Source organism: Notechis scutatus, chromosome 1 (assembly GCF_049901735.1).
Source record: "Notechis scutatus isolate UNSWTSFEM ecotype Mainland chromosome 1, rNotScu1.2, whole genome shotgun sequence".
NCBI classification, from domain to species: domain Eukaryota; kingdom Metazoa; phylum Chordata; class Lepidosauria; order Squamata; family Elapidae; genus Notechis; species Notechis scutatus.
This window is the reverse complement of record NC_142009.1, coordinates 236,426,549-236,452,660: the sequence shown is the minus strand read 5'-3', so window position 1 is coordinate 236,452,660 and position 26,112 is coordinate 236,426,549. Positions and strand designations below refer to the sequence as shown.

The following is a 26,112-nucleotide window of genomic DNA, read 5'->3' as shown; positions in this document are numbered from 1 at the left end:
ACATTGCAGACTTTAAATTTTGTCTTCTCTGCTCCAGTGCACTCCCCCTTCCCTTTCATTCTCTCTGATTCTTATGTTACTATTTAAAGGAAATCTGGAAAAAAAAGGCTGATGCTGAATCAGCTCTCTTGTCTGATAAAATCATCTCTTTGTCCCTTTTTTGAAGATGGTTCATAATTTGTATAGAGAGTATAAGGATATCTTGGGCTTCACTAGTGGCTTCTGGGCCATAAAAGTATATGCTTTGATAAAATATTGCCTGAATCTTTTCCCCTCAATTGTCAAACTAAAACAGCAGCTTTATTACTCTTTTGGGCAGCAAGAGAAAAAGTGCTGGTTGTAGTACATTGGATAGCACCTGTTTCACCATATTTCCTCTTTCAGAGACAGCTGACAATTCTCCTTTCTAAATGTCTTAATGCTACCTTCTGGACAACGTAGCCTTATCTATAACTTGGTTTCCTACTTCTCAAAATTATCTCAACATTTTTGGAAAGTGTAAATTTGTATTTCTGGCAAACTCAATTTTGTTTAATATTTTACAAGATTGTGTTGAGGGACTGAACTATGAATCAGGAGCAGCTCTGATCAGCAAATGATTGAATTTCGTTTCAGTTTAGGGAGAAGTTGTATTATTTTGAGGAGAAGTTATGCAATTATCTGGTAGTTTCCTGCTTATTAATCTGACTAATTATTGCTCCAAGTAATAATATAACAGACAGGAAGTTACATGTCTCTAACATAATATTCCCCAGGTATTCAACAGAATGTTTAACTAAGGAATTATTAAATTAGTCCTGGATAATTTTAATCTTGCCTTCTAAGGTTGGAAGTGGCTCAAGAATTCATGATCACAGTGATAACCGTGAGTTTCTCCCAGGTATTTATGGGCCTGATCTGGGGATACATTGACCTGGCTTTTATTTTGGAGCAGATGTGACTTGTACTGCAACTAAGATACATTTCTATTCTGTTGCTTTGGATCTGCATATGCTGGACATTTGATGACCAAGCTTCTTTTTGTAGGGGCATTTAAGAAGAATGTGGTAAGGCACCAGATACAGAGAATCTTGGAAGAAGTAGAGATGCTCTAAACGCATAAAAGTCAGGATTCAGGCCAGGGGGTTAAAATTTAAACTGTATTGGTTGCCTCCCTGGATGAGTTTTGGCAGAACTTGGATGAAAGAGTGGTGGGCATTCTCATTTTGTTACACATCTTAGTGGCTTTTGATACTGTTGACCCCAGTATAGGTCTGGACTGCCTGCTAGATTAGGAGGCACTGAGACATAGTCCAGTCAATGGTCACAGGTGAGAAATGTCATCCCCACAGATGTTCCATCATGTAATATACTCCAAAGCTAGGGTTTCTGTCTATCTTGTTTTATATTCTACATGAAGCTGCTGGGAGAGGTCTTGCATTGGTCTAGGTCTAATATAAAGAATTATCAATATGATAATATTGTTTACTTCCACAATAAAGCAAATGGGGGATATAGTGGAAGTGCTGAAGCTCAAGTTCAACAGTAGCAACTTGGAATGGGTATTTATTGAAAAACCCACAGACTCCTAGATTATACAGATAGTCCTCAATTTACAACAGTTCATTTACTGACCATTCAGAGTTCCAATGGCACTGAAAAAAGGCGACATGACTGTTTTTCCCACCACCTGTGGTAGTCACATGATCAAAATTCAGATTTTTGGTGATTGACTCTTATTTATAATGGTTGCAGTGTCCTGGAATCATGTGATCACCTTTTGTGACCTTCTGACAAATCAATGGGGAAGCCAGATTTACTTAACAACCATGTTACTAATTTAACAACTCTAGTGATTCACTTAAGCATTATGGAAACAAAGGTCAAAAAATGGGGCAAAACTCACTTAACAAATGTCTCGCTTAGCAACAGAAATTTGGGGGTCAATTGTGATTGTAAGCCGAGGACTAATATTATTGTCCTTTGTGATCTCTGCATAGAATGCCAAATATGGTGGCTGGTGTTCTGAATAAGTTCTAATGTCTCCTTTCGTCACATTGTCCAAATGTCACTGAAGTACTGATACACTGCCTGTTGTTGCTGGTAATTCCAGTGTTATTGAAAAGATGTGTTACCAAATGCTGAGAGCCATAGGAATCTGAGTATCTGATTCAAATTGTAACATCCTCACTCTGACTGTGCAAATTAGGTACATGCACACCAATTGTCACTGGTGCAACAACATTGGTGTGATATCTCCCCTCATCCACTGGACACCTCAGTCTTGAACTTCAGTCCCTCTGCTTGATCGTAAAAGAATCAGGACAAGCATGGAAGAAAGGCCTATTGAAGATTTTGGCAAAGCAACCTAGTTTCCTATCATTGCCTTTAAACCAATGAAATTACCGTGTACTTATACTGCAATAATTTGATTATTTTAATGTTCTATGGAAAAAAAATCACATTTGATGCTTGCAACTTCTCCCTGTGTTTCCAGGTTGTTCACTGGTACTTGAGGGTGGCACTAGTGATATATCTTTTGTATGATTATCATACTAACTTCTCTCTCAGGCAGGGAATCAGTAATGTGTTATTTTAGTAACTCTTTTCTAGATTCTGCCTCTTGCTATTTATTTAGGATATAATTCAACTTTCTGATCTGTTTTTCTTGTTGCTGAATGTGTGAGAGGCAAGGAAGCAGAAAAAGATATTTGCCTTGGATTTAATTATGCTGTAGTTAACATATTGCTGTCTGCTTTGCATTCTTTAAAAATAGCCTTTAATTAAATACAAACATGGGAAAATCACACATATATAAAGATACAGTACTTTTTAAAAGAAAAGTTCCTAACAGTTTCAGAGAAGGATAACCATATTTTGCTATAATGGTCCATAAATAGTAAGCAACTCATTTTTATATCTCAGGTAACATTTGGTCTTTAGTTCATTTAATAACTGGCATTATAAGTGTATATTTTTGAAGGACAATATGAAGAATTGCAGAGAAGGGTCCACCTTTCCTGTCTAGACATCAGTTTCCATGTAGGCTGTGAAGATCTGGAAAAAAAACAGATTAAAAAAAAATGAGGAAAACCACCAGAGAGCCAGTTTGGTCTAGTGCAAGTGTCGGCAACCCACGGCTCCCCAGGTTTTGTGGCTCCTGGACCCAGTTTTTTCTTTTCTGTGGGAAATGCGTCCAAATGGCTCTTTGAGTGTTTATGGTTGCAGACCTTTGGTCTAGTGATTAAGGCACTAACCTAGAAAGCTGGAGACCATGAATTCAGGTCCTGCCTTGGTCATGAAAGTCAGTTGGGTAACTTTGAACCAGTCACTCTTTCTCAGTCCACAGGGTTGTTGTGCAGAAAATAGGAGGAGGGTGTGTTGGATATGTTAGCTGCCTTGAGTTATTTATAAAAATAATGTAGGTAGAATACAAATAAATGAATAAATAAAATGGAAAGGCTGTATTAGTTAATTTGTGTAATGACATATTCCCAGAATAGAATGAATTTAGGATACCACAATTGAATGAAATATTTTGTAGTTCATAAATAGGTAAAGGTTTTTCCTGTCCAATTGAGTCCAACTCTAGGAGGCAATGCTCATCTTCATTTCTTAACTGAGAGAACTGACATTGTCCAAACACATTTCTGTGGTCATATGGCCAGTATGACTGTATGCTGAGGTGCACAGAATGCTGTCACTTTCCCACCAAAGTGGTATCTATCTACTTGTATTTGCATGCATTTGAACTGCTAGGTTGGCAGGAGCTGGGGCAAAGATGGGAGCTCACTCCATCCTACAGTGTTTGTAACTATATACAAATTCCCAAATCTACTATTTGGACTTCTACTTCTAGGAAGGCTATTTCATTCCATTTTGTATACTCTTATCCGATATTCTCTAGATTTAAGCAGCAACCAGTCATGTTCAAACTCTGTTGGTTTTGTTAAGCAAAACCTATGTTGTCTGGCTTTCTAACAAAACAACAGAGAATGGATCTGATATTTTTGAAAACATTTTTGGCAGTCACCCATTCAAATGCTAACTAGACATTGGTCAGGTGCTGCCATCTGCTGAGATAAACTCCCCCTCAGTTTAGTGTAAAAAAATAGGGTGTTTGATCAAATCTAGAAAAGAGACCTTGAACTTGGTAATTTGCTTCAGGTTTTTAAAAGATCTTCAGTATTTGTACTCAAAGCATTTGCCATGGGATTTCCAAATGAATGCTGTAACAAAATGGACTATGTTTCTTTGATAAAAGTATTATCCTTTCTATAATAAAAGGGGGGCAAAGTTTAGTCACTAATATGTTATCTCAGAAAGTTCTGCATGCAGATTTATTTTCCTGCTCTGTGAAAACTGAAGAATGTGAAGGAGCTCCTTTCTAGAACTGAGAAGTAGGAAAAGTAATGTGTGGAAACAAAAGAGAGCAGCAAGCCTAAATAGGAATGGGTAGAGCAGCTGTAGATTCTTGAGTCATTGAGTTGCAATTCCTTTCTGACTGATATTAGGAGACAGTTAAGGCCACTTAAGGACATTTGCAGAGAGATGGGATGATTGGGATAAATGTTGGAGAAGTGGGATTACATCTAAACTCAGGGATGAGCAAACTTTTTTGCATGAAAAGCAGCAGAGCTAACTGGTTGTGAGAAAAGAAGGAACAATGCAAGAAATGAGTGGAGCTGAAAATAGGCCAAGATACTATTTCCCTCTGTCCTCTCTTTTTCGGATAATTCTACTTTTGACCTACTTTTTCGCTTCTTTTTCTCAGTATTGTCTCTCCCAAGGAGAAGGGTGGAAACTGAAAGAGATATCTTAGTCAAAGAGTCGTCTTCTTGCAGAAGACTGCTGAAATGAGGCATTGGGACATGTATTCTAAATCAAAAGAGCCAAGAAGTTAAACATGAACTAGAGATAAAGGATTTGCCTGGTGGTTTACTGATTAAAAGTGAAGTTTGTCTAAATCAGATTGAGCTTGGAATGTACTGGTCTCTGATTGTAATGCTGTAAAAAAGCACAAAATACCTCTAGTCCATTGTGAATTAAAATGTGCTGTACAGTTAATACCACAGGAGCTTAATTGGACAATTCACTGGATTAAAGCTTATAAATGGACTAGTTTAAGATAAATATAGCTGTCATCGTGGATCTCTTCTGGGATATTGCCAGTGACTTCTAGAAGACAAAGAGTTTTATAATTGAATCACAACAAGGGAAGTTACTGTCAGAAGATTTTTCTTCCTTAGGACATGAACTTCAGCAGAGGGAAGTAACTGATTATGGTATTTTAATGCTGGAAAAAGTTACCTTTCAAATGTTTAAACTGTATATGAATACAATTTAGATTTATTTGTTAATTTGTTAAACATATTTCTTTGCTGCAACAATCAAAATGATTTAGGTTACAGAGAAAAAAAAATACAGGCTGCAGAGAAAAAAAATACAATATCAAACATACCCAGTTCAAAATTGTTAGGGGTTTGGGAATTAACCCCTAGAAGAGTATTGCAGCAGTAGTCAAACCAGGCAACCAAAGGAGAGCGGAAGGGCCCCAGAGTATACACACACTGAACACAAACACTGTTTGTAGTTTAAATAGTTTTTAATCCAGTTAGAGTTTAAGCATTGTCATTCAGTCCATTAAGTCATTCACAGTATTTCCATCCATTAAGACTCACTAGTATAGTCCAAGTTAAGAGTCCTTGCAATATCTTTATCAGCCGATAAAGATATCTTCTCCTCCTCCGGTTTCACTCTCCAGAGAAACAAACGCTGGATATTCAGTAGAATTACGCAGTAAATCAGCAAACAGTAGCAAACAATAACAGTTCAGTCACAGGCACTCACAGTCAGTAATCACAGTTAGTCACAGCAGCACACAGTTACAGTTACAGCCAGCAGACAGTAACACACAGTAAGCTTTCCAGCTTCTAATGCTTCCTTATATTGTAACTTCTAACCGCACCCTTAATCGGCTAATTTCCTGCTGCATTGTGCTTAAAGTGATAAGCACTTAAACCATGATATCTAAGTTTTATATATTTATTCACCCAAACCATATTTGGTATCAATGTTATACCTAACATACTCCCCTTTTGGGTGAAATAAATATATAATACCTTTACAATCTTATCCCATATTTTTCACAACTCTCCTGGTGCTTATTGGCACCTTGGGCTTTAGTAAAATTATCAGCTAAATTGTCCTCCGACATACAGTACTCTAGCTGAATCATCTTACTTCTTACAGATTGTCTCACGTTTAGATATCTTAGATCTGTATGTTTGCTCCTTGTTTTTACTCCAATATTTGTGGCCATTTGAATTGCTGCCTGATTATCTTCATGTATAATTATAGGATAATCTACTGTTATACCTATATCAATTAACATTTGTTTATACATTATTAATTCTGTACATAACAATGATAAACAGGAGAATTCTGCCTCCATAGTAGACAAACTTATATGCTGTTGTCTTATTGACTTCCAGCCTATTAATGTATTACCCAGCATTATGGCTGTTCCTGAAGTCGACTTTCTAGTGTCTCTTTCTGATGCAAAGCTAGCATCTGCATAAGCACTCAAAATTAAATCACCCTTTGGTTCTAAATACAATGAATAATTCATTGTCTTTTTAAGATATCTTAATATCCTCTTAGCTGCATTCCAGTGTCTTTCACATGGTGCAGAATTGAATCTAGCCAACTGATTCACGCAGTACGATATATCTGGTCTAGACCAATTACTAATATAACTCAAACTACCAATTAAAGATTGATAAATCACCTTATCAAACTCAGGGCTTTGTACATCAGTGTTGCTAAACTCCTGACTCATTGGAGTCTTAGCTGGCTTACAAAGCTCCATCTTGTAATTTTTAGTAATTTGCTTATCTTATCTTCCTGAGATATCTTAAAACCTTTCCGTGTTTTCTTTATATTCAAACCGAGATACTTCTTTATCTCCCTAATTGCTTGATCTTTATTCTCTTTCCTAATGATGTTATTATTTTATTTGCTTCATCATTAGTTTCAGTTATCAAAGCAATGTCATCTGTGAATAGTAATAATAATGATACTTTCCCATTTGTCTCCCTCTTAAACAGACATGGATCGGCTAAACCAGCTTTAAATCCTATATTGTCTAGTTCCTTTACAATATACTGGTTCCATTCATAGCCTGATTGTTTTAGACCATAGAGGCTTTTCTTTAACAACCAACAATCATTATTATCCTTATTTTCACTTTTAATACCAACAGGTTTTATCATATAAATAATATGTTTTAATGGGGCGTGCAAGTAAGCAAGGTTTCACATCTAGATGGTTAACTATATAGTTTTTACTAGCTGCCCACACTAAAGCTGCCCTCAAGGTTGCTGCCTTAAGACTAGGTGCAAACACCTCATCGTAGTCATTGGCATTCTGCCTAAAACCTTGGGCTACTAACCTTGCCTTATGGATTAAATTACCATCTTTATCTATTTTTACCTTAAAAATCCATTTGCAGCCAATGGATTTCTTACCTACAGGTAATTTGGCATTTTCATACACCTTCATATCTCTTAATGAATTCAGTTCCTTATTCATTGCTGCATACCATCTTTCTTTTTCCTTAGTAGGATACTTTTTAATTTCTTCTACAGAATTAGGAACTTGATTAATCTGGCACACTGTGTTAGCCTGGTACCTATCAGGCGGTCTAGATATACGTGTAGTTCTTCTGGGAATTACAGGGCTTACAGGAGGACTTTGTTGAACTACTACCTGTTCATCTTCCTCATCCTGTTCAGCTATTGAATCTGTTTCTTCCTTTATGGGCACTATTTCATCCTGTATTTGTCTCTTTACTTTATTTTTAAAATTACAGGGATAACTAATGGGATTTCTATAGGATTCAACAATTACATCTTTATTGGCATCCTGTTCTAATTTCTCCCATCCTTCATGTTCTAGAAATTGGGCACTAGCACTACATAACACTTTAGATATGCCTTTCTCCCAAAATCTATATGCCCTATGGTTTGCCTGATAACCAACGAAGAAAAATCTTTTAGCTCTATGTTGCCCTTTTTTCTGAGTTGTGCAGGAATATGCACCCATGCTGGTGCACCAAATGTGTGCAGGTAACTTAGGTCAGGTTTCCCATGCCATCTGGTGAATGGTATTTCACCTGTTGTTGTATTAACAACGTTGTTCAATATGTTATTAGCACACATTGTAGCCTCCCCCACAAAGAATCAGGTAACCCAGAATCATTTAACATTGTTCTAACCATTGCCTGTAGTGTTTGGCCTCTTCTTTCAATAAAAGCATTATGTTCTGGCCTGTATGGAGCAGACTTCTTATGCTCTATTCCAGCTACCTTAAGTCTGTTCTGGAATTTGTTATTAATAAATTCCGTACCATTATCTGTCACCAGGGTTATCAGTTGACGTTTAGACTTTCTTTCAGCAAACCTAAGCCAATTGAAAAAATGTTGATATGTTTCAGTTTTGCTTTTCATTAAATAGCAAAACCCATATCTAGAATAATGGTCCATAATGCTCAGTATATATCTAGCACCCCCATACTGGGTTTCTTTGGACCTATTATGTCTGCAAATACTACTTCTAAAGGTTCTTTTGTTTTGAAACCATTTAGCCTATTTGCAGGCAATACCTTGCTCTTATCTTCACAGCAAACATTACAACGCAAATATTTATCACAAGGTTTTAACCTTATTCCTTCAGATAACTCAACTGTACGCTTTAGCATTTTAAAATTTACATGCCCCAAACGCCTATGCAATAAATGGATACATTCTTCATGAGGCTTTATATTATTAAATACAGTTTGTGCCTCCCCTTTCTTCCTATTATCTAATACATATAATGTTCCATTTAAAGCTGCAGTTACCCTTTTGTTATCTTTTTCAATTATGCAATTATTATCTTTAAAAGTAATTACATAACCTAATTTATCTAATACCCTTACTGAAAGCAAATTAAACTTTAGTTGCGGTACATACAACATTTTTATATCCTGGTTTATGTACGGACAACGTGCAAAACCTTGACCTTTCGCTTTCAGGTTCCAGCCATTGGCAAGAGATATATGTTGAGAACTTGTAGACATTTTTATAAATTTTGTCTTATCTCTTGTGATGCAGTGGGATGCGCCACTGTCAACCACCCATAGATTATTCTTCACATCAGAGTTGCTAAACATGGCTAGTTCAAATGCTTTCTTTGGCTTTTTTACATTCTGGCTTTTTCTCTTTTTGCAGAATCTTGCCAAATGTCCTCTGCCTCCACAATTAAAACACTTTTTAATTGTGTATGCTGTTGAAGATAAATTCTCTTCTTCCAGGTGCTTTACTTTGCTTTGCTGGTTTCTTTCAAGCTTTGAAGATAATTTCTCTTCTTTCTTATCTTCTCTCAGCTCGTTACGCTCACGCCTTCTTCTGGCTTCTTCTAGTAGCCTGCCTGTAATCTCGGTTAATGAGAGGCTTTCCTTTGGCAATACCTCTAACGAAGTCACATAGTCATCATAGCTTTGATCTAATGAAGATAATATTATGTAGACTTGTTGCAGTTCATTAAATATAAGCTCTTTTTCTTGCAATTCTTGAAAAATGCTCTTCATACAGTTTAAATGAACTAACATATCTCCATTCCTCTGAAGATGCGTTCAAAAAGCTTCCGTGTAAGATTTATATGTGCTCCTACACTGTCCCGAACATAAATCTTCCTGAGGTTCTCCCAGCAGTTTGCAGCATTTTCTTCTCCACGAATATGGACAAGCTGCTGATCACAGAGAGTCAGTCCTATGATGCATAAAGCCTGCTCATTCTTCAGTTTAAAGTCTTGTAACTTTTCGTTATCATCATCATTAGCAGGATCCCAGCTACTCACATCTGGTGGGTTTGCTATAATGTCCCACAAACCTTCTCTGCGTAGAAGTAAACTACATTTCATTGACCATGAAACATAGTTTGTTCCATCCAGCCTGGATATCATGGACAATTGTGACAAATTTACTTGTGCCATTACTCTTCAGATATTTTGACTATTTTAAACTAATTAAAACAGTTTGTTTTTACAGTAATGTGCAACTCACACCAACTCTCTCTGCTATATCCTGGTTAGTTAGACTATGCTGCTGGGCCCATAACCAATGTTAGGGTTTGGGAATTAACCCTAGAAGAGTATTGCAGCAGTAGTCAAACCAGGCAACCAAAGGAGAGCGGAAGGGCCCCAGAGTATACACACACTGAACACAAACACTGTTTGTAGTTTAAATAGTTTTTAATCCAGTTAGAGTTTAAGCATTGTCATTCAGTCCATTAAGTCATTCACAGTATTTCCATCCATTAAGACTCACTAGTATAGTCCAAGTTAAGAGTCCTTGCAATATCTTTATCAGCCGATAAAGATATCTTCTCCTCCTCCGGTTTCACTCTCCAGAGAAACAAACGCTGGATATTCAGTAGAATTACGCAGTAAATCAGCAAACAGTAGCAAACAATAACAGTTCAGTCACAGGCACTCACAGTCAGTAATCACAGTTAGTCACAGCAGCACACAGTTACAGTTACAGCCAGCAGACAGTAACACACAGTAAGCTTTCCAGCTTCTAATGCTTCCTTATATTGTAACTTCTAACCGCACCCTTAATCGGCTAATTTCCTGCTGCATTGTGCTTAAAGTGATAAGCACTTAAACCATGATATCTAAGTTTTATATATTTATTCACCCAAACCATATTTGGTATCAATGTTATACCTAACAAAAATAAAATAAAATAAAAATACAACCGCACTACAAGCAAATCCAAATACATGTTTTATTTTATTGTTGTTTTTACTAGTTGTTTGGGCAATAATTGTATTCATATTGTGGGAATGAGGATATTTTTTTTCCAAAAAGCTTTTTCCCAGCCTTCAATAAAGAAAATCAAATCCGGAATAATTTTCAAGACATAATAAAATGCATATAAGTAAATTTAATATTTGGTAGTTATATTGCAAATGTAGTTATTCATGTTTGGCTCAAACTTGTAAGGAAGTTTGTATGGCAAATGTTATTTGTGTTTGGCTCATACTTGTAAGGAACAATAATACTACTGAGAAAAGTTTCAGATGGATGTTCAGAAGCATGTTCAAGAAAGGTTGCTTATTAATCAAGTGATTGTCCTCAAGGATGTTAGGAAAGCAACCATCTAAGTACTATTGCTATATAGGATATGGGATACTTTACAAAGAACTATTTTAATGGGCTTCTTTCTGAGGTATTTGCAATATAAGAACTGTTAACTAAACAATTTGCCACTGTGGATGAACATTTCGGACATTTACATATAGATTTTTATTAGATTATGGCTTTCTAATATTTGAGGGCAAATTTGTAATGTTGAGAACATATTATGCATACCTTTGCAAAACATCTGTCATTCATAAAACACTTTTCAGAAAGCAAGTTGAAATTATTCCCTTTCTTCAAACTTAATACTGCTACATTGGCTGGCAGCCAGGCACATTTTCGCAAAGATCCCGAGCAGCAACTGTCTATCATTTTATTTTCTAAAAATGCCTCTGGTCGCATGGGAGTTAAAACAATTGTGGCTGATGCATTACTTTATGACAGGGGTTCCCAAACTTGGCAACTTTAAGACATGTGGACTTCAACTCCCAGAATTCGCCAGCCAGAGAATTCTCCAGCTGGAGAATTCTGGGAGTTGAAGTCCACAAGTCTTAAAGTTGCCAAGTTTGGGGACCCCTGCTTTATGAGGATAAAGGCTATGACTTGCTATCTCCCAATTTAAGATGTGATTCTAGACAGCCTGACAGCAGAGGTTGGCCCATCTCATGCATCACAGTAAGTATCTTAACCATAGTTCAGTGGACAAGCTGCAACTGCCTGGCCTCACAGGATGCCCTCGGCCAAAAATTGTGACAAGAAACTCGATAGCAATTATGTTGTGACTTTTTGCAGAATTTATGAAGTCCTGCAAATGATAACATCCCCACAAACAACGACCACATTCTCTTTCAGAATGTATTGCAGTAACTCCAAACTTCCTCACAGCTCTGAAAGGGAACCATATGACTCATTCCAAAGATGTGATTGTGAAGAGGCTCAAAGAGAAAGGATGGCTTACTGTAGCAAAGCAAACAGCTGGTTGCCGCTGTGCCTTCTGCAATTTTGCAGCTCTTTGGATATGAATTTTTCTGAGAATAAATGAGAGGATCTGAATCGTCAGATGGGAAGCCTCAGTTCTGACTGTGGAACTGAAAAACAAAGTATATTTTTTTTAAAAAAATGATGTATATGGTTCAGATCCAGCCTTGGAAATGCTGGCTTTTGGTTCATTGTCTCTGCCTTCCCAGAAACTGAAACACTTATATCAGTTGTAACTTCTAACGGATTCTAAAAGCATGCATAGATTTCCCAACTGTTAAAGGAATGAAGGTCACTGTTCCTTATTGGTGAAGAACACAGTTGTGCTATGTCACTTCACCTTTCTGTTCAATGGACCAAAAGAGTTAATCCTCAAGTTAATTTTATAGTTGGCTAATTCTCCAGATAACCATCACCCCTAGCCCAATTATGTGTGAGAATGCAAAGATGCAATGGAGCTTTCTCTAGTAGGACCTACCTTAAGAGTGAATCACTAGTTGCTTCATAGCTGCCACAGTTGAATATTCAAAGAGAGATTTTCACAGTAAGTGATCCTCTTCATGGGCTGCAGCTGTGACAACTGAATAAGAGGATGGACATGCGTACGGGCGAGTGCTGGAAACAAAGTGTGGAAATATATCTAGTTTATGGTTCCTCTCTGAGTTTGGGGTCCTTCCCGGTGTGTGTCCTCATATCTGTGGACGTCTTCCAGCCCTTATCCTGCCTGGTTTATGTTGTCTTTTACTCTTTATAATTTAAATGACATTTCCTCCTTGTAACTGCTTGTATGAGAGTTTTTTGTCTTCAGTCAAGGATATTTGGAGCTTGGAAGCAAGTGAAGGAATAAAAGGGGCTTCACCTGTTTTTTGTGACTGTGTTTATTTTGTATCCCACCCTGGGTCATCACAATAACTTTGTGAAAAACAAGCATGGTGTAGTGGTTAAAAAGCTGGACAAGGAACAAGGGAACCCAGGTTCTAGTCTCTCCTTAGCCACAAAAGCCAGCTGATGACCTTGGGCCAATCACTGTCTCTCAGCTGCCAAGTAATGTCAGGCTATACGTTTATACTATAAACTGGTGAAGAACAATCAAAACCCTCATTGCATCATGTATTGATGAATTTGCTATGACAAACAAACCAACCCTGCAGTGAAACACTACATAAATGAATAAATCACTTGATGAGATCACTTGATAGTTCTAATGAATAGGTGGACTGTTCTGTTGACACATTTTGTGATGTTGTGGTGTATTGTGGTGCACTACTTTTCTTTGGCAACATGCTGGATTTAAAATAGCTGTTCACATTTTATGTGTGAATCTCCTGATGCTGTTATTAAAAACTATTGCATATATGGAACTAATCAAACAAAACAAGAATCACAGTCATACTTGAGAGAGATTCTAGGATTGTTCAAAAAGCATAAAGATTGCTGCAAAAGTAAGTCTTGAGCACCCCTGTGGACAGAGAACCCACACAATTGTACTTTCATTATTGCCTTTTGGAAAATGTACTTCCCAGGATTCCTGCTCTGATTACATTATATTTAAAGGGAATAATTAAATAATTCTTCTTTTTCCCCCAATAGCTCACCCCTTAGTCCCTGAGGAATTTCTAGCACCTTGTAGGAATGTTGCACTTCTTGCCTACTATATAATCTTGGAGGTTGCTATAAGGTGGTTTGACGTGTTGTTAAGGTGTTCACCCTGAACAATGAATAATGTATTAGTTGAAGTCTATTAATGTAGCCCAGTTGTTAAATATAAATAAACTATAACCATAGTAATTTTTAGCTATAGTGCTGTTAAAAAAAAAGTTACCCCCATGGTTTGGATTTTGAGAGGGGCTAAACTTGTGTTTATGTGAAATAGGCCTGAAAATCCAACCAATTCTATCTTATATATCAATTATTTTTCTGGATTGGCATAAGAATGCTGCTATTTCTTTTGCTGCATAGTTACTTAATGGGAAATTCATGTGAAGCAGAAATAACAACCGTTTTTCTTCTCTCTCTCTCTCTCTCTCTCTTTTCCTTGTATCCTTTGCAACAATTTTCGGTAGGCAGCCTGGCTTCTCTTGTGATTCTTTCCACAGAGCCTGCACATTTGGCAAATGCCTTAATGCCATATGGGAGGTGGGTGGAGAGGATTTTGCTGTCATTCTTTCAGCTGAGCTTGTTGACTTGCTTCAGTGAGTAGCAGGAAGAGCTTGAAATGATCTTTCTGGGAATACATTGAAAACTGAATGTTCTTAATTTCTATTCCGAATAAAAGAGCTCCCTTTGGTAAACATCTCCAATATCTAAATGATATTTCCCATGAATTAAGGTTAGCAGTGCAGAAGGAAATGGCTTGCTTGTGTCTTTCATATGGATTGCAAAATTAAAAGAATGGTAAGATGTAACACAAGTAATGTACCTGAAGTATAAAAATAATGTTTGAGGATAGATTTGATTTTACCATTTGTGGCCAATTGGAATATTTTTCTTAATTTTAGCCATTTTCACATGAAATTTCATCATATGTCTCTTGGAAATAGGTGGAAAACTTTTATCAAAACATTATTACCATATACAAAGATAACCATGACTAGAAACAATAATGTTAATGTTGTTTCCATCTTTTTCTAGAAAGCCAACGGCAGAATTAAGTGATTGTAACCCCAAAGGTTTAGAAGACTTTTGGAAGACTAAATCTTGTTTCTACAAGATCAGAACTGAATTAAATGGCTGATAAACAGATTAGGTAAGAGCTTTTTTCTGTTCCTCTCTCAGCTACTCTCTTCTTTCCTTTGTGTTGTTTCCACACAGTCCATTTTCTTTATCTCTAACTCCAAAATACATCTTCCTTTTGCCTTTACTTCTCTTTTCCCTAATCTGTCTTCTATATACTCATTTTTATTGACCATTGTATTAAATGCTATCTAGACATTAGGTCAATTTTTCAAAATTGGTATGTTTAGGGAAGACCATTCTATAGAGGGTGGTTTTTTTTTATAAATTCTATATCTGTAGATGTATGGTTATAAAGGAGGGTTTCTGAATACATAGGAAGTTGAGATTTTGTGTGAAATGCAACTTGTATATTTGTTATATGTTACAGTTCCAGAATAAAAATAGGAAGAAATTGTAGCCTGTAGCTGCAATACAATAGAAGATTATTACAGTATCTATATCAGAATGATTTGTATTGCAAATGTACATATTTGTTCACTGGATACAAATGGAAAGAGGCATAGCCCTCCAAAGGATAATGTAACTAACAGACGAGATTAGTCCAGGCCCTTGTATGTATACTTCTTCCAGTAGAGGAATAAAAAGGTCATTGAAATAAGATTTGAAATTATATAACATATTCCTTCAGTTTCTCTAGATTTTTTTTAAGTATCTTTGTTTGCGTATTACATGTAAAGTAAGTGAACCCTTTTTGATGGTCAGAATGCATATATATTGGGATATGGTTATCAAGCTATATTCCCAATATGGTAATACTTATGGCATAGCAATTTCTTTAATAAATCACAATATTTGATATTGTAAATATTTACAATTGATTCATAGATATAATATAATTTTTTTTTTAAAACAAGTTTTATTAATTTTTAAAACACACAAATTATCATTATTCATTACATGTTTAAACCTTTTTCCTTGTAAATTTAACAAGTCAGATAAATTATGATTCTGTTTTAAACCATTTCCATATAATATACCAAAACCTCTTATTCAATTTCTCTTTACTTCTCTTTACTCTTATTCAATATCATTATTATTATTTCATCTGTTTCTTTCTGACTTAGTTACCATTATTCTCATTCTATATTTCTACTAGTTTCTCCCCCAAAAAAGACATATACACACAACACACAAAACATAAAAAAATATCTTTTTGGAAAGTAACTTGGACCCAGGTGTCTCTCTCTTCATGGACTTCAATTATATTCATGCTCATCTTACATATCATTACTTATTTTATTTACCATTCTAAGCCTTCTATATTAACTTCTCCACATATTTCACACTTCTTAATTCTACCTTAATTAATCATCTTAGTTTAAATCATTATATTTGTATCTTTTGTCCATTTTTTATCATCCCTTTGTCTCATCCCTTATGAAAAAAAAAAATCAGTTTCTCCTGAAATCATTAATCAGAGTATGATGCCTTTCTATCTCCCCCTAAGTTAATCAAATTAATCTTTAAAATAATATCTAATACCCAATCAGATTTTGCTTGGTACATTCTATCTAACTAATACATCCAACACAATTAAGTGCATAATTAGAGAATAAATCCAAATATTAAAAAGAAATACTATAATAAAAATTTCATAATAACATCAATACCATAATTTTATTAAACTCTTTAATTAAAACAATATTCTAAACCCCTCCTATTATTAAGTTTTAAAACCAATCATTTTTAAACATTTTAACATTTTAATCTCTTATCAACTCTTAAACCATTGCAATACTACCATCTCATCTTATGTACCTTGCAAAATCTTTTTACTTTATCCATTATCCATAAAAATTCCTTTTTTCCATTTAATTTCAAAACGTTGTAGCTTTTCTCCACCTTTTCCCTTTCTTTCTTTTCCCAACAAACCTTTCTACCCCCTTCTTCTAGCCTCTGCCTTACCGGCTTCCCTTCTCTGTCGTATTTCTTTTCCCCTTTGTTTACAATCATCATATTGGTTTTGCACTTTATTTTTCCCTTTCTTAAATGTTTTTTAGATCTTAAGTCCTTAAATCCTTTAGTTTTCTTCTTTTCTCTTCTTTTTCTTTTCTTTCTCTCTTCTTTTTTTCTGGATCAAATTCTGAGATTCATTAAAGATGGCTCCTTCCTTTCTTTCTTGTTCCTCTGCTGTCTTCATCTGTTGTAATTTTTGTTGATAATTAGTAAGCGCCATTTCTAAGAAAAGGAAAGCTTCTTCCACACCATTTCTTAGTTCCTCAACAGAAAGAGCCATTATAAATCTTTTCTTTTCTTTTCTCCTTCTTTCTTCTTACAACAACCAGAATATTCAAAAGAAAATAAAAAAGATAAAACAGTCCCAAAGTTATCAATCAGTCCAAACCAAGGCAGAGTTCTCACTTTCTCCTTCTGGGGTGATATCAATCAAAGAGAAAGAAAGTCCAAATCTGTTTAAAGTCTTGTTACAATATATTCTAGTCTTCAAATCCTTAAGGCATCTGCTCCAACAAATCTTAGCATACAAATATTTTCTTTTTAATCCTCTCTCTTCCCACTCATCGCTTAAAACCGATTTCCACCTAAAAAATAGGTTTCTTAATATCCAGTTATTTATTCCGTAGGAAAAGAGGGAAAGCTATCCTTTCAGCACCTTCAAGCAGCCGCTTTTTCCTCTTCTGGCAGGTATTATTCAGAAAGTCATACTTTTCAGGAATTTTATTAAATATGTCTTAGAGTCCTAGGAGCCAAGAAAAACTTTCTCCTCTCAATCACTTTCTCCACTTCCTCCTGCGCATTCTTACCCGGCTGCCAGCTTCTTTGTGGCGGCCATTACGGACCGCCGCTGCACCGTCCTGGGAAAAGGGGTTCTGCCGGCCAGGAGGGGGTCTGCAGCACCCCCAAACCCTTCTCCGGATCCCCCTACCTTCAGCTGCCCCTGCAGGGCAGCCTAGCTCTGCACCCGGCTGGGTCGGAGCCCCAAAACGGCTAGCGCGGCAGGATCGCGCAGCAAATCCCTGCCGCTCGAAGCCGACAAACCGGAAGTCCCCAGATATAATATAATTTTTATAGGATTTAAATTGTGACAACCATTTAAATACTGGATTGATTTGTGATGTCACAATAATAAAAGATGCTCAGGTATGTTTTTAAATAAACTTTAAAATAGAACAGAATTCCTGCTTGCATTCTGTTAAGCAGATACTTACATTCTGTTAAGCAGATATTGTACGCCATTACAGACAACATTAGCATGCTCTGGTGAGTTGTCTAGGCGTGGATTTGATTTTTCTGCTTTGTAGAATCCCTAATTTTCAGTAAACCCCTGAATTCACTACAAGGTTCATCTGAACCCTGAAACTCAGTTGGCAGCTTCCAAAATCTTGATCTAGATTTTATTTTTTATTTCCCTTCACTAAAAGGCATTCTGAATACAATATTCTATTCTGGACTTCCGGTTTGCAACCTTTCGGCGGCGGCAGGGATTCCCGACCGCGCGATCCCTGCTGCATTCACCGTGAAGGTTCCCCCGATCCATTTGGATCTGGGGGATATAGCTACCCCGTAGAGGCAGCTGAAGACAGGGGGGATCCGGCAAGGGGTTTGGGGGTGTCGCAACCCCCCTCCCCAGCCGGCTAAACCCCCTTTTCCCGAGGCGGAGGAACGGCGGTCAGCAATGGCCGCCACGAAGAAAGTTGCAGCCGGACAAGCAGGTGCAGGAGGGAGGAAGTTGAAAGAAAAGTGAAAGTTGATTCTAACCGGGACAAGACGGGAGAAAATGACCTGGAATCTTGAAGGCTGCTAAGTATATATTGTTCCCTGTGAGAGTTTTTAAGCTGCGAATATTCTAAAGGGGAAAGTTTTTTCTTTGTTCTACTCTCCTTCCTAAAGTGACAGCGGAAAAAAAAAAACCTTTTTGGCTGTGAGTGGGAAGGGAGAGTGAAAAAAAGAATTAGAGCAAAATTTGAAAATAAGGAGAAGATTGCCTAGAATTACAAAGAGTTTAAAAACTTAAAAAAATATATTTGAAAAGGATTTGTGATTACTTTAACCCCAGAAAGAGAAAGTGAAGAAGAAGAAGATATCTAAAAGAAATAGTCTGTTTGGATTGTTTGGTGACTTTGAAACCTTTGGAAATTACTTCTGATTAAATCATCTGGGTGGTTGTTTGGAAAAACTTTTTCTCTACACAATGGCATCATCTATGGATGAATTGGAACTTATATATCAAAAATTTGAAAGAGAAAAACAAGGAGGGGAAGATGGTCTTGGCACTATTTTTCAATACTTAGAAATGGCGGTTTATATTTATGTGAAGCAGAACGAGGATGATGGGGATAAAGAAGAAGGAGAAGCCATTTTTGATGAACAAATTACTTTGACTGGAGAAGAGAAAAAGCAAAAACTGGAGAAGAGAAAAAGGGAAAAAAGGTCTTTAAGATCTGGAAAAATAGCCCAAAAAGAGAAGAATAAGGTGAAAAGGGGACATTATGTTAAGAAACAACAGAAAGGGGGAAAGCAGAACAAAAGGGAGGTGGAGAGACAAGGGGTTAAAGAGGATAAGGAGAAGAAGAAACAAGAAAGAAAGGAAGGGATGAGAAGTCCTAATGGTGGGGAGCAAGATGTTAAGAAGCAAATTTTTTTTAGAGATAATGGATAAGCTTTATGGTTAAAGGGATTCTAGAAAGGTACATAAGACTGCATTTTTATACTTGTATTTAGAAGTAAACATAGAAAATTAGAAACAATATGTAACCTAAAATGTGATAAAATATTTAACATAAATTAGTGAAATTTTTGGTTAAGAAAAGGGAGTACTGTAACGAAACATGATTTAAGATTGTGATGTGGGGGGGGTAATAATCTTTGAAAAGCATAAGTGTTCCCACAAAGGCATGATATTTAATTGAAATGGATAAAATGTTTAAGATATTGTTAAGCCTGGATTCCCCAACGGGTGTTAAGGAAAACAAACTAAACAGAATGTACAGCGAAGTCAGATAGGAAGACAGGTAAATGTGTGAGATAAGTTTTCTAGTTAACACGCAGTAAAAATACAGATACGCTTGTGCTATCAAAAATATAGTTTATTCCATTTAAGAATTATAGCATAGTCGTATGTAACGGTCCATTAGTCATATATCAATTTCAGTCAAGTCTTATCGGGGATACTCTATTTGCAAAGTCCGTGTTGAATAGCCAATGTCAGTTCACTTACAATAAATCAGTCCAATCTTTATCTTCTCTCCGTTGAGAAAAATCAACACTCGTTTTTCTCTCCCCGTTCCAGCAAAAACGCAGTCATCAATCCTTCCAGTAATTGGGGATCAGTAAGCCAGAGAGAGCGAGCTGCAATTGCCTCGCTTCTTACAACCACACCCTTAATTACATTCTTGCAGTTAAAGTTACACACACTTTAACTAACAAACCATGATACCTTATTTATTATTTTTACCCAAACCAGTTAGGGTAAACAATGTTATCCCTAACAGATATAAATGATTGTTAATATTAATGATTAGAATATGGTATACTAGCGAAATTTCTTGTGAAATGAGAATTGAAGTAGAAGAAGGAGGTACTTTTTAATGAAATAATGAGCTATAATATATGATGAGGGATATAATATATAACTATGGAAAATAGGGCTCCCATAAAAGTATGTGATTTAATTGAAAAGTAATGATTTAAATGTTTAAGACATGAATGAATATTAATACTAATGAATAGATATGTATTATTTTTGATAATATAGTATAATTTTAGAATGTACCAGACAGAATCCCAATATATGTCATGTGTTTTATATTAAGTATTACAAATGTAGGGGAAAGAGATAAAGGCATCATACTCCATATAGTGTACAGGAGAAGTTTTTCTTTTTTTTAAGAAGGAAAATAAAGGGCTGGCTGGAATAGAACAGACAAAGAATAATAAATATTATGATAAGAATTGAGAGGAGATAAATAAAATAAAATAAAATTGAGAAAATTTAAAGGAGAGGAGAAGACATATAGAAATCTGAAAATGTTAATAAGATATGAAATGGTATGTAAAATGAATATGAATTTGAATTTGTGTCTGTACCAAGAGTTTTAACCCGGGACTAATCAACTTTCAGATAAGAGATTTTTTATGCTTTTATGTTTTGTTTTATGTGTATCTATGTATTGTTTGTCTTGAAAATAAAACTTGTTTTTTTTAAAAAAAAAAAATTCTATTCTGCATAGCTCCACAATTATCATATTCTTTTTCAAGAATGGCTCCATAAATTAATTTTCTCTCAAGACAAGCATTGATGGATCAACTTTTGATCAGACAGTGAATGCAGGCAGATGTTTCTACAACCTGTCCACTAACTCTGCATATCTCATGGTAATTTTATTGTTCCTGCATTAGTCTTAGGAATTTGTTTGTAGATGTTGGTAGGTGTTATACTGGTTGTAGGGTGATTGGGCTCCTACAAGAACTCTAGAAGGTTCTGAATGGGATTTTACATACACAAATTACCATATTTATAAATGTACAGATGACTACAAGAAGATGTGCAGTTGTAAGAGAATTACCAATTCTTTGTACTGGTACCTTTTTTGATTTGGATAATTTTTAAAAAAATGCAGAATATGAATATATGTGTGTGTGTGTGTGTGTGTGTGTGTGTGTGTGAAGTTTTCGCGGGTACTTACATGTATGGTATTCAGCTTTGGGTATTTTCCCACGTCATTGTAGTTGTGCTTTTAAAGTTGTAGCAACGTTTCGGCAGAATCTCATCATCAGGCTTCTGTATTGAAGCTTGACAGGACGAACTGAAGCCCCACAGACGAACACAATACAGAAGCCTGATGATGGCAGATGAGATTCTGCCGAAACGTTGCTACAACTTTAAAAGCACAACTATAATGACGTGGGAAAATATCCGAACAAAGCTGAATACCTACCATACATACATACATACATACATACATACATACATACATACATACGGTTTTCAGCTTTGTTCGGGTATTTTCCCACGTTATTATAGTTGTGCTTTTAAAGTTGTAGCAACGTTTCGGCAGAATCTCATCTGCCATCATCAGGCTTCTGTATTGTGTTCATCTGTGAGTCAGACTATCACAGCCGTTTCAGTTTTAAATTTGGGGCAGCCTACTGCTGTGCCAGAATGGTTTTTTCTTCATCCTGATTGGTTGGGAGTCTTGGTCTGTGTTTATTGGTCTTGGAATTTGCTGTGTTCTGCTTGATTGGTGTTCCTAATATCTTCTGTCTGTTTTGTGGCTCTTTTTGTGTCTTGATTGACTGGCAACATTGTATTCCTTTATTGGAGGCCTTTAGTGCAGCTTGGCTCTGAGTAAATGGACGGCTATAATTTATTAGGAAGCTAGGTTTCATCTGGGTGCCTGGTTGGGGTGTGTTTGAGCTGGAGGTATCAGGGGGGATCTGTTTGTGCCCAGGTGTTTGCCTGGCTAGTGGTGTGGAGATTTTTTTGTTTGAGAGTGCAGGCTTCCAGATAATTGACAGTCTGGTGGAATCATCTCTTCTATTCATGCTTTCAGGTCTTTTTTCAATCTCTATAGCTTCTCTGATGATTCTGTGGCTGGGGTTTTCTACAGTGGCTAGGGTTTTGGTGCCATTGAAGTTGATGCTATGACCTGTGGCTTTCATGTGTTGGACTAGTGAGGAAGTGTATTCCAGCTTTTTAACTGCATTTTTGTGTTCATCCAGGCGGGTACTTATTCTTCTATTGGTCTGTCCAATGTATGTGCCAGGACATGATGCACAGGGGACTTCATATATGCCTTGGTTTTCCAGGTGAATTTTATCTTTGGGGTTTCTTAGGATGGCTGCTATTTTTCTGTCTGTTTTGAAGGCAGTCTTGATGTGATGCCTGTGTAGTATCTTACTGATTTTGTCTGTAGTACCTCTTATGTAGGGCAGGACAGCTGTTCCATAGGTCTGTTCATCTTCTAGGTCTCCATTATGTCTCAGTGTGTTTTTGTGGATCAAGCCAGTGATTCTGCTTTTGTGGAAGCCGTTGGCTGTCAGTACTTTAGTCAGGGTGCATAGTTCAGTCTTTATGTGTGTCTTGTCTGCCAGGCGTTTGGTTCTGGTGATTAGTGTTTTGGCCACGGAGTTTATCTGTGCTGGGTGGTGGTGGGATTGGGCGTTGAGGTAGCGGTTGGTGTGTGTTTTCTTCTGGTATATGGTGTGTCCTAGTGTGCCATCTGTTTTTTTGTAGATTAGTACATCTAGGAATGGTAGTTGTTTGTTTGTTTCAGTTTCCAAGGTGAACTTGATTTTGGGGTGTGTGCTGTTTAGGTGTGTTAGGAAATTGTTTAGGTTTTCTTTTCCATGGGGCCAAATCACGAATGTGTCATCGATGTATCTTAACCATAGTTTGGGTTTGTGGGTGGCATTAGCTAGGGCTCTGGATTCGAATTCTTCCATGAGCAGGTTTGCAATGACGGGTAACAGTGGTGATCCCATAGGGGCTCCTTCAATTTGCTTGTATCTTTGTCCTTTGTATATGAAATATGTGTTGGTTAAGCAGTGTTTTGTTAGTTCCATGAGGTGTTTAGCTGGTTGGTATTTATTTTTGATATATATATATAATTATAGAACTAATTATAGAATTATTAAGAACTATAAATACGGAATAGCATGCTGGTCATAAACAAATATTAAATAGTTCCTGTATTTGATACAAGCATCAAGTGTTCCAAATGAAACTAGTATTTGATTTCTTCTTATTTTAAATTTAGGCTCATGTTAAGATTAACAGCTCTATATTGTATGCAGGAATATTTTCTAATCAGTTTTATAAGATTTGAGCAAGAGAATAGATTCACACCAGAATATGTACTCTGAGATGTTTTTCTAATCTTTTAAATTTCCGAGGTGACCCAAGATAGTTTAGATGGTATAGTGACTGATCTGGAGGACAAGTCATATTTTATGAAGTCCTTATTTGACCTACAAACTCCCACAGGTTTTGTCTTGTCTTACAAATCCACATGATACACCTCCAACTGTCTGTATTTTGAAAATCCTCAGAGTTCTTTAACCAACTGCCTGAATTTGCCCTCTTGTCTCCCTCTGCCTTTTCCCATCCAGTAAATAATCTTGATTCAGGCTGAGCAGAATATGCTACACTTTCTGAGGCTGGTATCTTTTCTTTCTCCCTTTTAGAGATTGGCCCTCTAATCTTGGCCATTATATTTGAAAGTCAAGTCAATAATGCTGATTTGAGAGTTACAAGCTTGTCTGAGAGTTAACTTTCATTGAACTCAATGGGGTGTCTTAAGCGTAAGCTCATCATTCAAAGCACCTAACAATCTTGGTGAGGTAGCCATATCATTAGTAGGAAGTCAAACTTGACTGAAGGAAATTATTATTATCTATTTGAAAATGAAAACATTGGGAGTTTTATAATCTTTTATATGGGTTTATAAATTACACTAACCTATAGTGTGGTTTGTTGAGTTTGACTTAATATATAGCTATTGTGGGTTGTAAACCATAACATTTTGGGCACAGTATTGTATGTAGCTAAATTTGACTTATTAAACTTTTAAGGTTAAGCAAAAGGAAATCACGGTAGTACAGTAGGGGAGCCTACCATTATCTACATTCTTAACTTCTGTGGCCTTGTGGAAATAAATATGAGATCCAAGCTTTATATACCATTGGAGGGTGGATTTTCAGAAATGTTACAAAAAGATTTCAGACAAATGAAGTTAAAGGAAATAACTACACATACAGAGAACATAAAATGTTCTTGAATTAACAGGGTTAGTGTTTGAAAAGGTTAAGTCTTTTGTAACACAGTCAGTTTTGAGTCAAGTGATAAACTGAAATATAACAACCTGCCAAAAGCAGGTTCCCCCTTCATCAGATATAGTTCTGATTTAGTAGTCTCCAGTCTATGAAACTTGCTGGGAAAGTACCAAAATATTTAAGATGCTGCAACCTGGCATTTCTCCTGCCTTTTGTGGCTGGTTTGCTATTATCTTGGGAATGAACCTTTGTGCTCTTTTTCTTACAGTTTACCTGCCAAGCTGATCAATGGAGGCATAGCTGGGCTCATTGGGGTCACCTGTGTGTTTCCTATTGACTTGGCAAAAACACGTTTACAGAACCAACAGAATGGCCACAGGATGTACACCAGTATGTAAGTATCCCACAGATTTAAAGAGAAAAGAAAGCATTCTTATTTTTTAATCACTTGTTCCTTTGCGTGAACTGTAATATTTGCACAAAAATCCTGCGGAGCTGTTTACTGAGATTCTCCAGGCTGCAAATTTTTGTAACAACCTCAATCCGAAGATAGTTACCAACATTGCATCAGTGTTTTGGTTAATTGAAAGGTATTTTTTAGAGTTATTATAGTAATTTATAATAACCTTAAGAGTTGGGTGCCTATGAGGGACATTTTTTCTTTATCATTGAAAGAGACATAACCCATTTAACCCATTGGGTATCTATAATAAATTTTAATAAATAATAAATAAAATAAAATAAAATAAAATAACCATGGAAGCAATCATTCTAGCCACTGAATCCAACTCTGCTTTGTGCAAGAATCCATATTGAAGCAACAGTGACAGATGAACAAATCTGGTGTTTGCCATTCACTATTGGAATACTTGTAAATGCACATGTAATAAACAAATAAAGAAATTTGTTTCTTTATCGGATTGTTATACTGCCTTTATTAAATAACTGAAGGGAAAAAACATATATAATATTCTTTTCTCCTTGTATTTTCCTCACAACAGTAGCCCTATGAGATGGGTTGGGCTGAAAGAGAGTTACTGGCCCAAAGTCATCTCACTGCCTTTCATACGTTACACTGGATTAGAACTCAAGAGTCCCATGTTTTCTTGCCTGTTGCCTTACTGGTTCTCTTACCCTCTCTCAGAGTAATTAATTTAACTGTACTAAGAAATCCTTCCTCACAATCAATTAAAATCTCCCTTCCTGTATCTTAATTGATTAATGTTCTATTCTCTAGGTCTAGGATGATTCAGCATAATTATTTATTTGATTTTATTCCTATGCCCTAACCCTTTTCTCTAGGAGCTTTGAAAGGGATGTCCCTTCCTTCTGCCCCCATAACAACCTACCTGTGAGGTAGGTTGGGCTGAGAGAAAAAGACTAGCTCAGAGTTATCCACTGAGTTTTCATAGCTAATTGTGGACTGAGCTTGGATTTTCTCCCAGTTCTATTCCAACACATATAAATCGCTAATGACTGTCTTCTCTCCGATATTCATTCA

At 36.3% G+C, this 26,112-nt stretch overlaps 1 protein-coding gene across 10 annotated transcripts in view; it reads left to right on the top strand.

Annotated features, from left to right (window-relative positions):
• SLC25A22 (solute carrier family 25 member 22) overlaps positions 1–26,112 on the top strand; it is a 75,722-nt gene that overhangs the window by 15,893 nt on the left and 33,717 nt on the right. For 4 of the 10 annotated variants that reach the window (XM_087950803.1, XM_087950801.1, XM_087950809.1 and 1 more), the window contains 2 exons: positions 14,775–14,889; positions 24,880–25,005. In XM_087950803.1, the coding sequence (XP_087806929.1) occupies positions 14,870–14,889; positions 24,880–25,005 (146 nt within the window). In that variant the 5' untranslated portion in view covers positions 14,775–14,869. The other 6 variants (XM_087950804.1, XM_087950806.1, XM_087950805.1 and 3 more) reach the window with 6 other exon arrangements.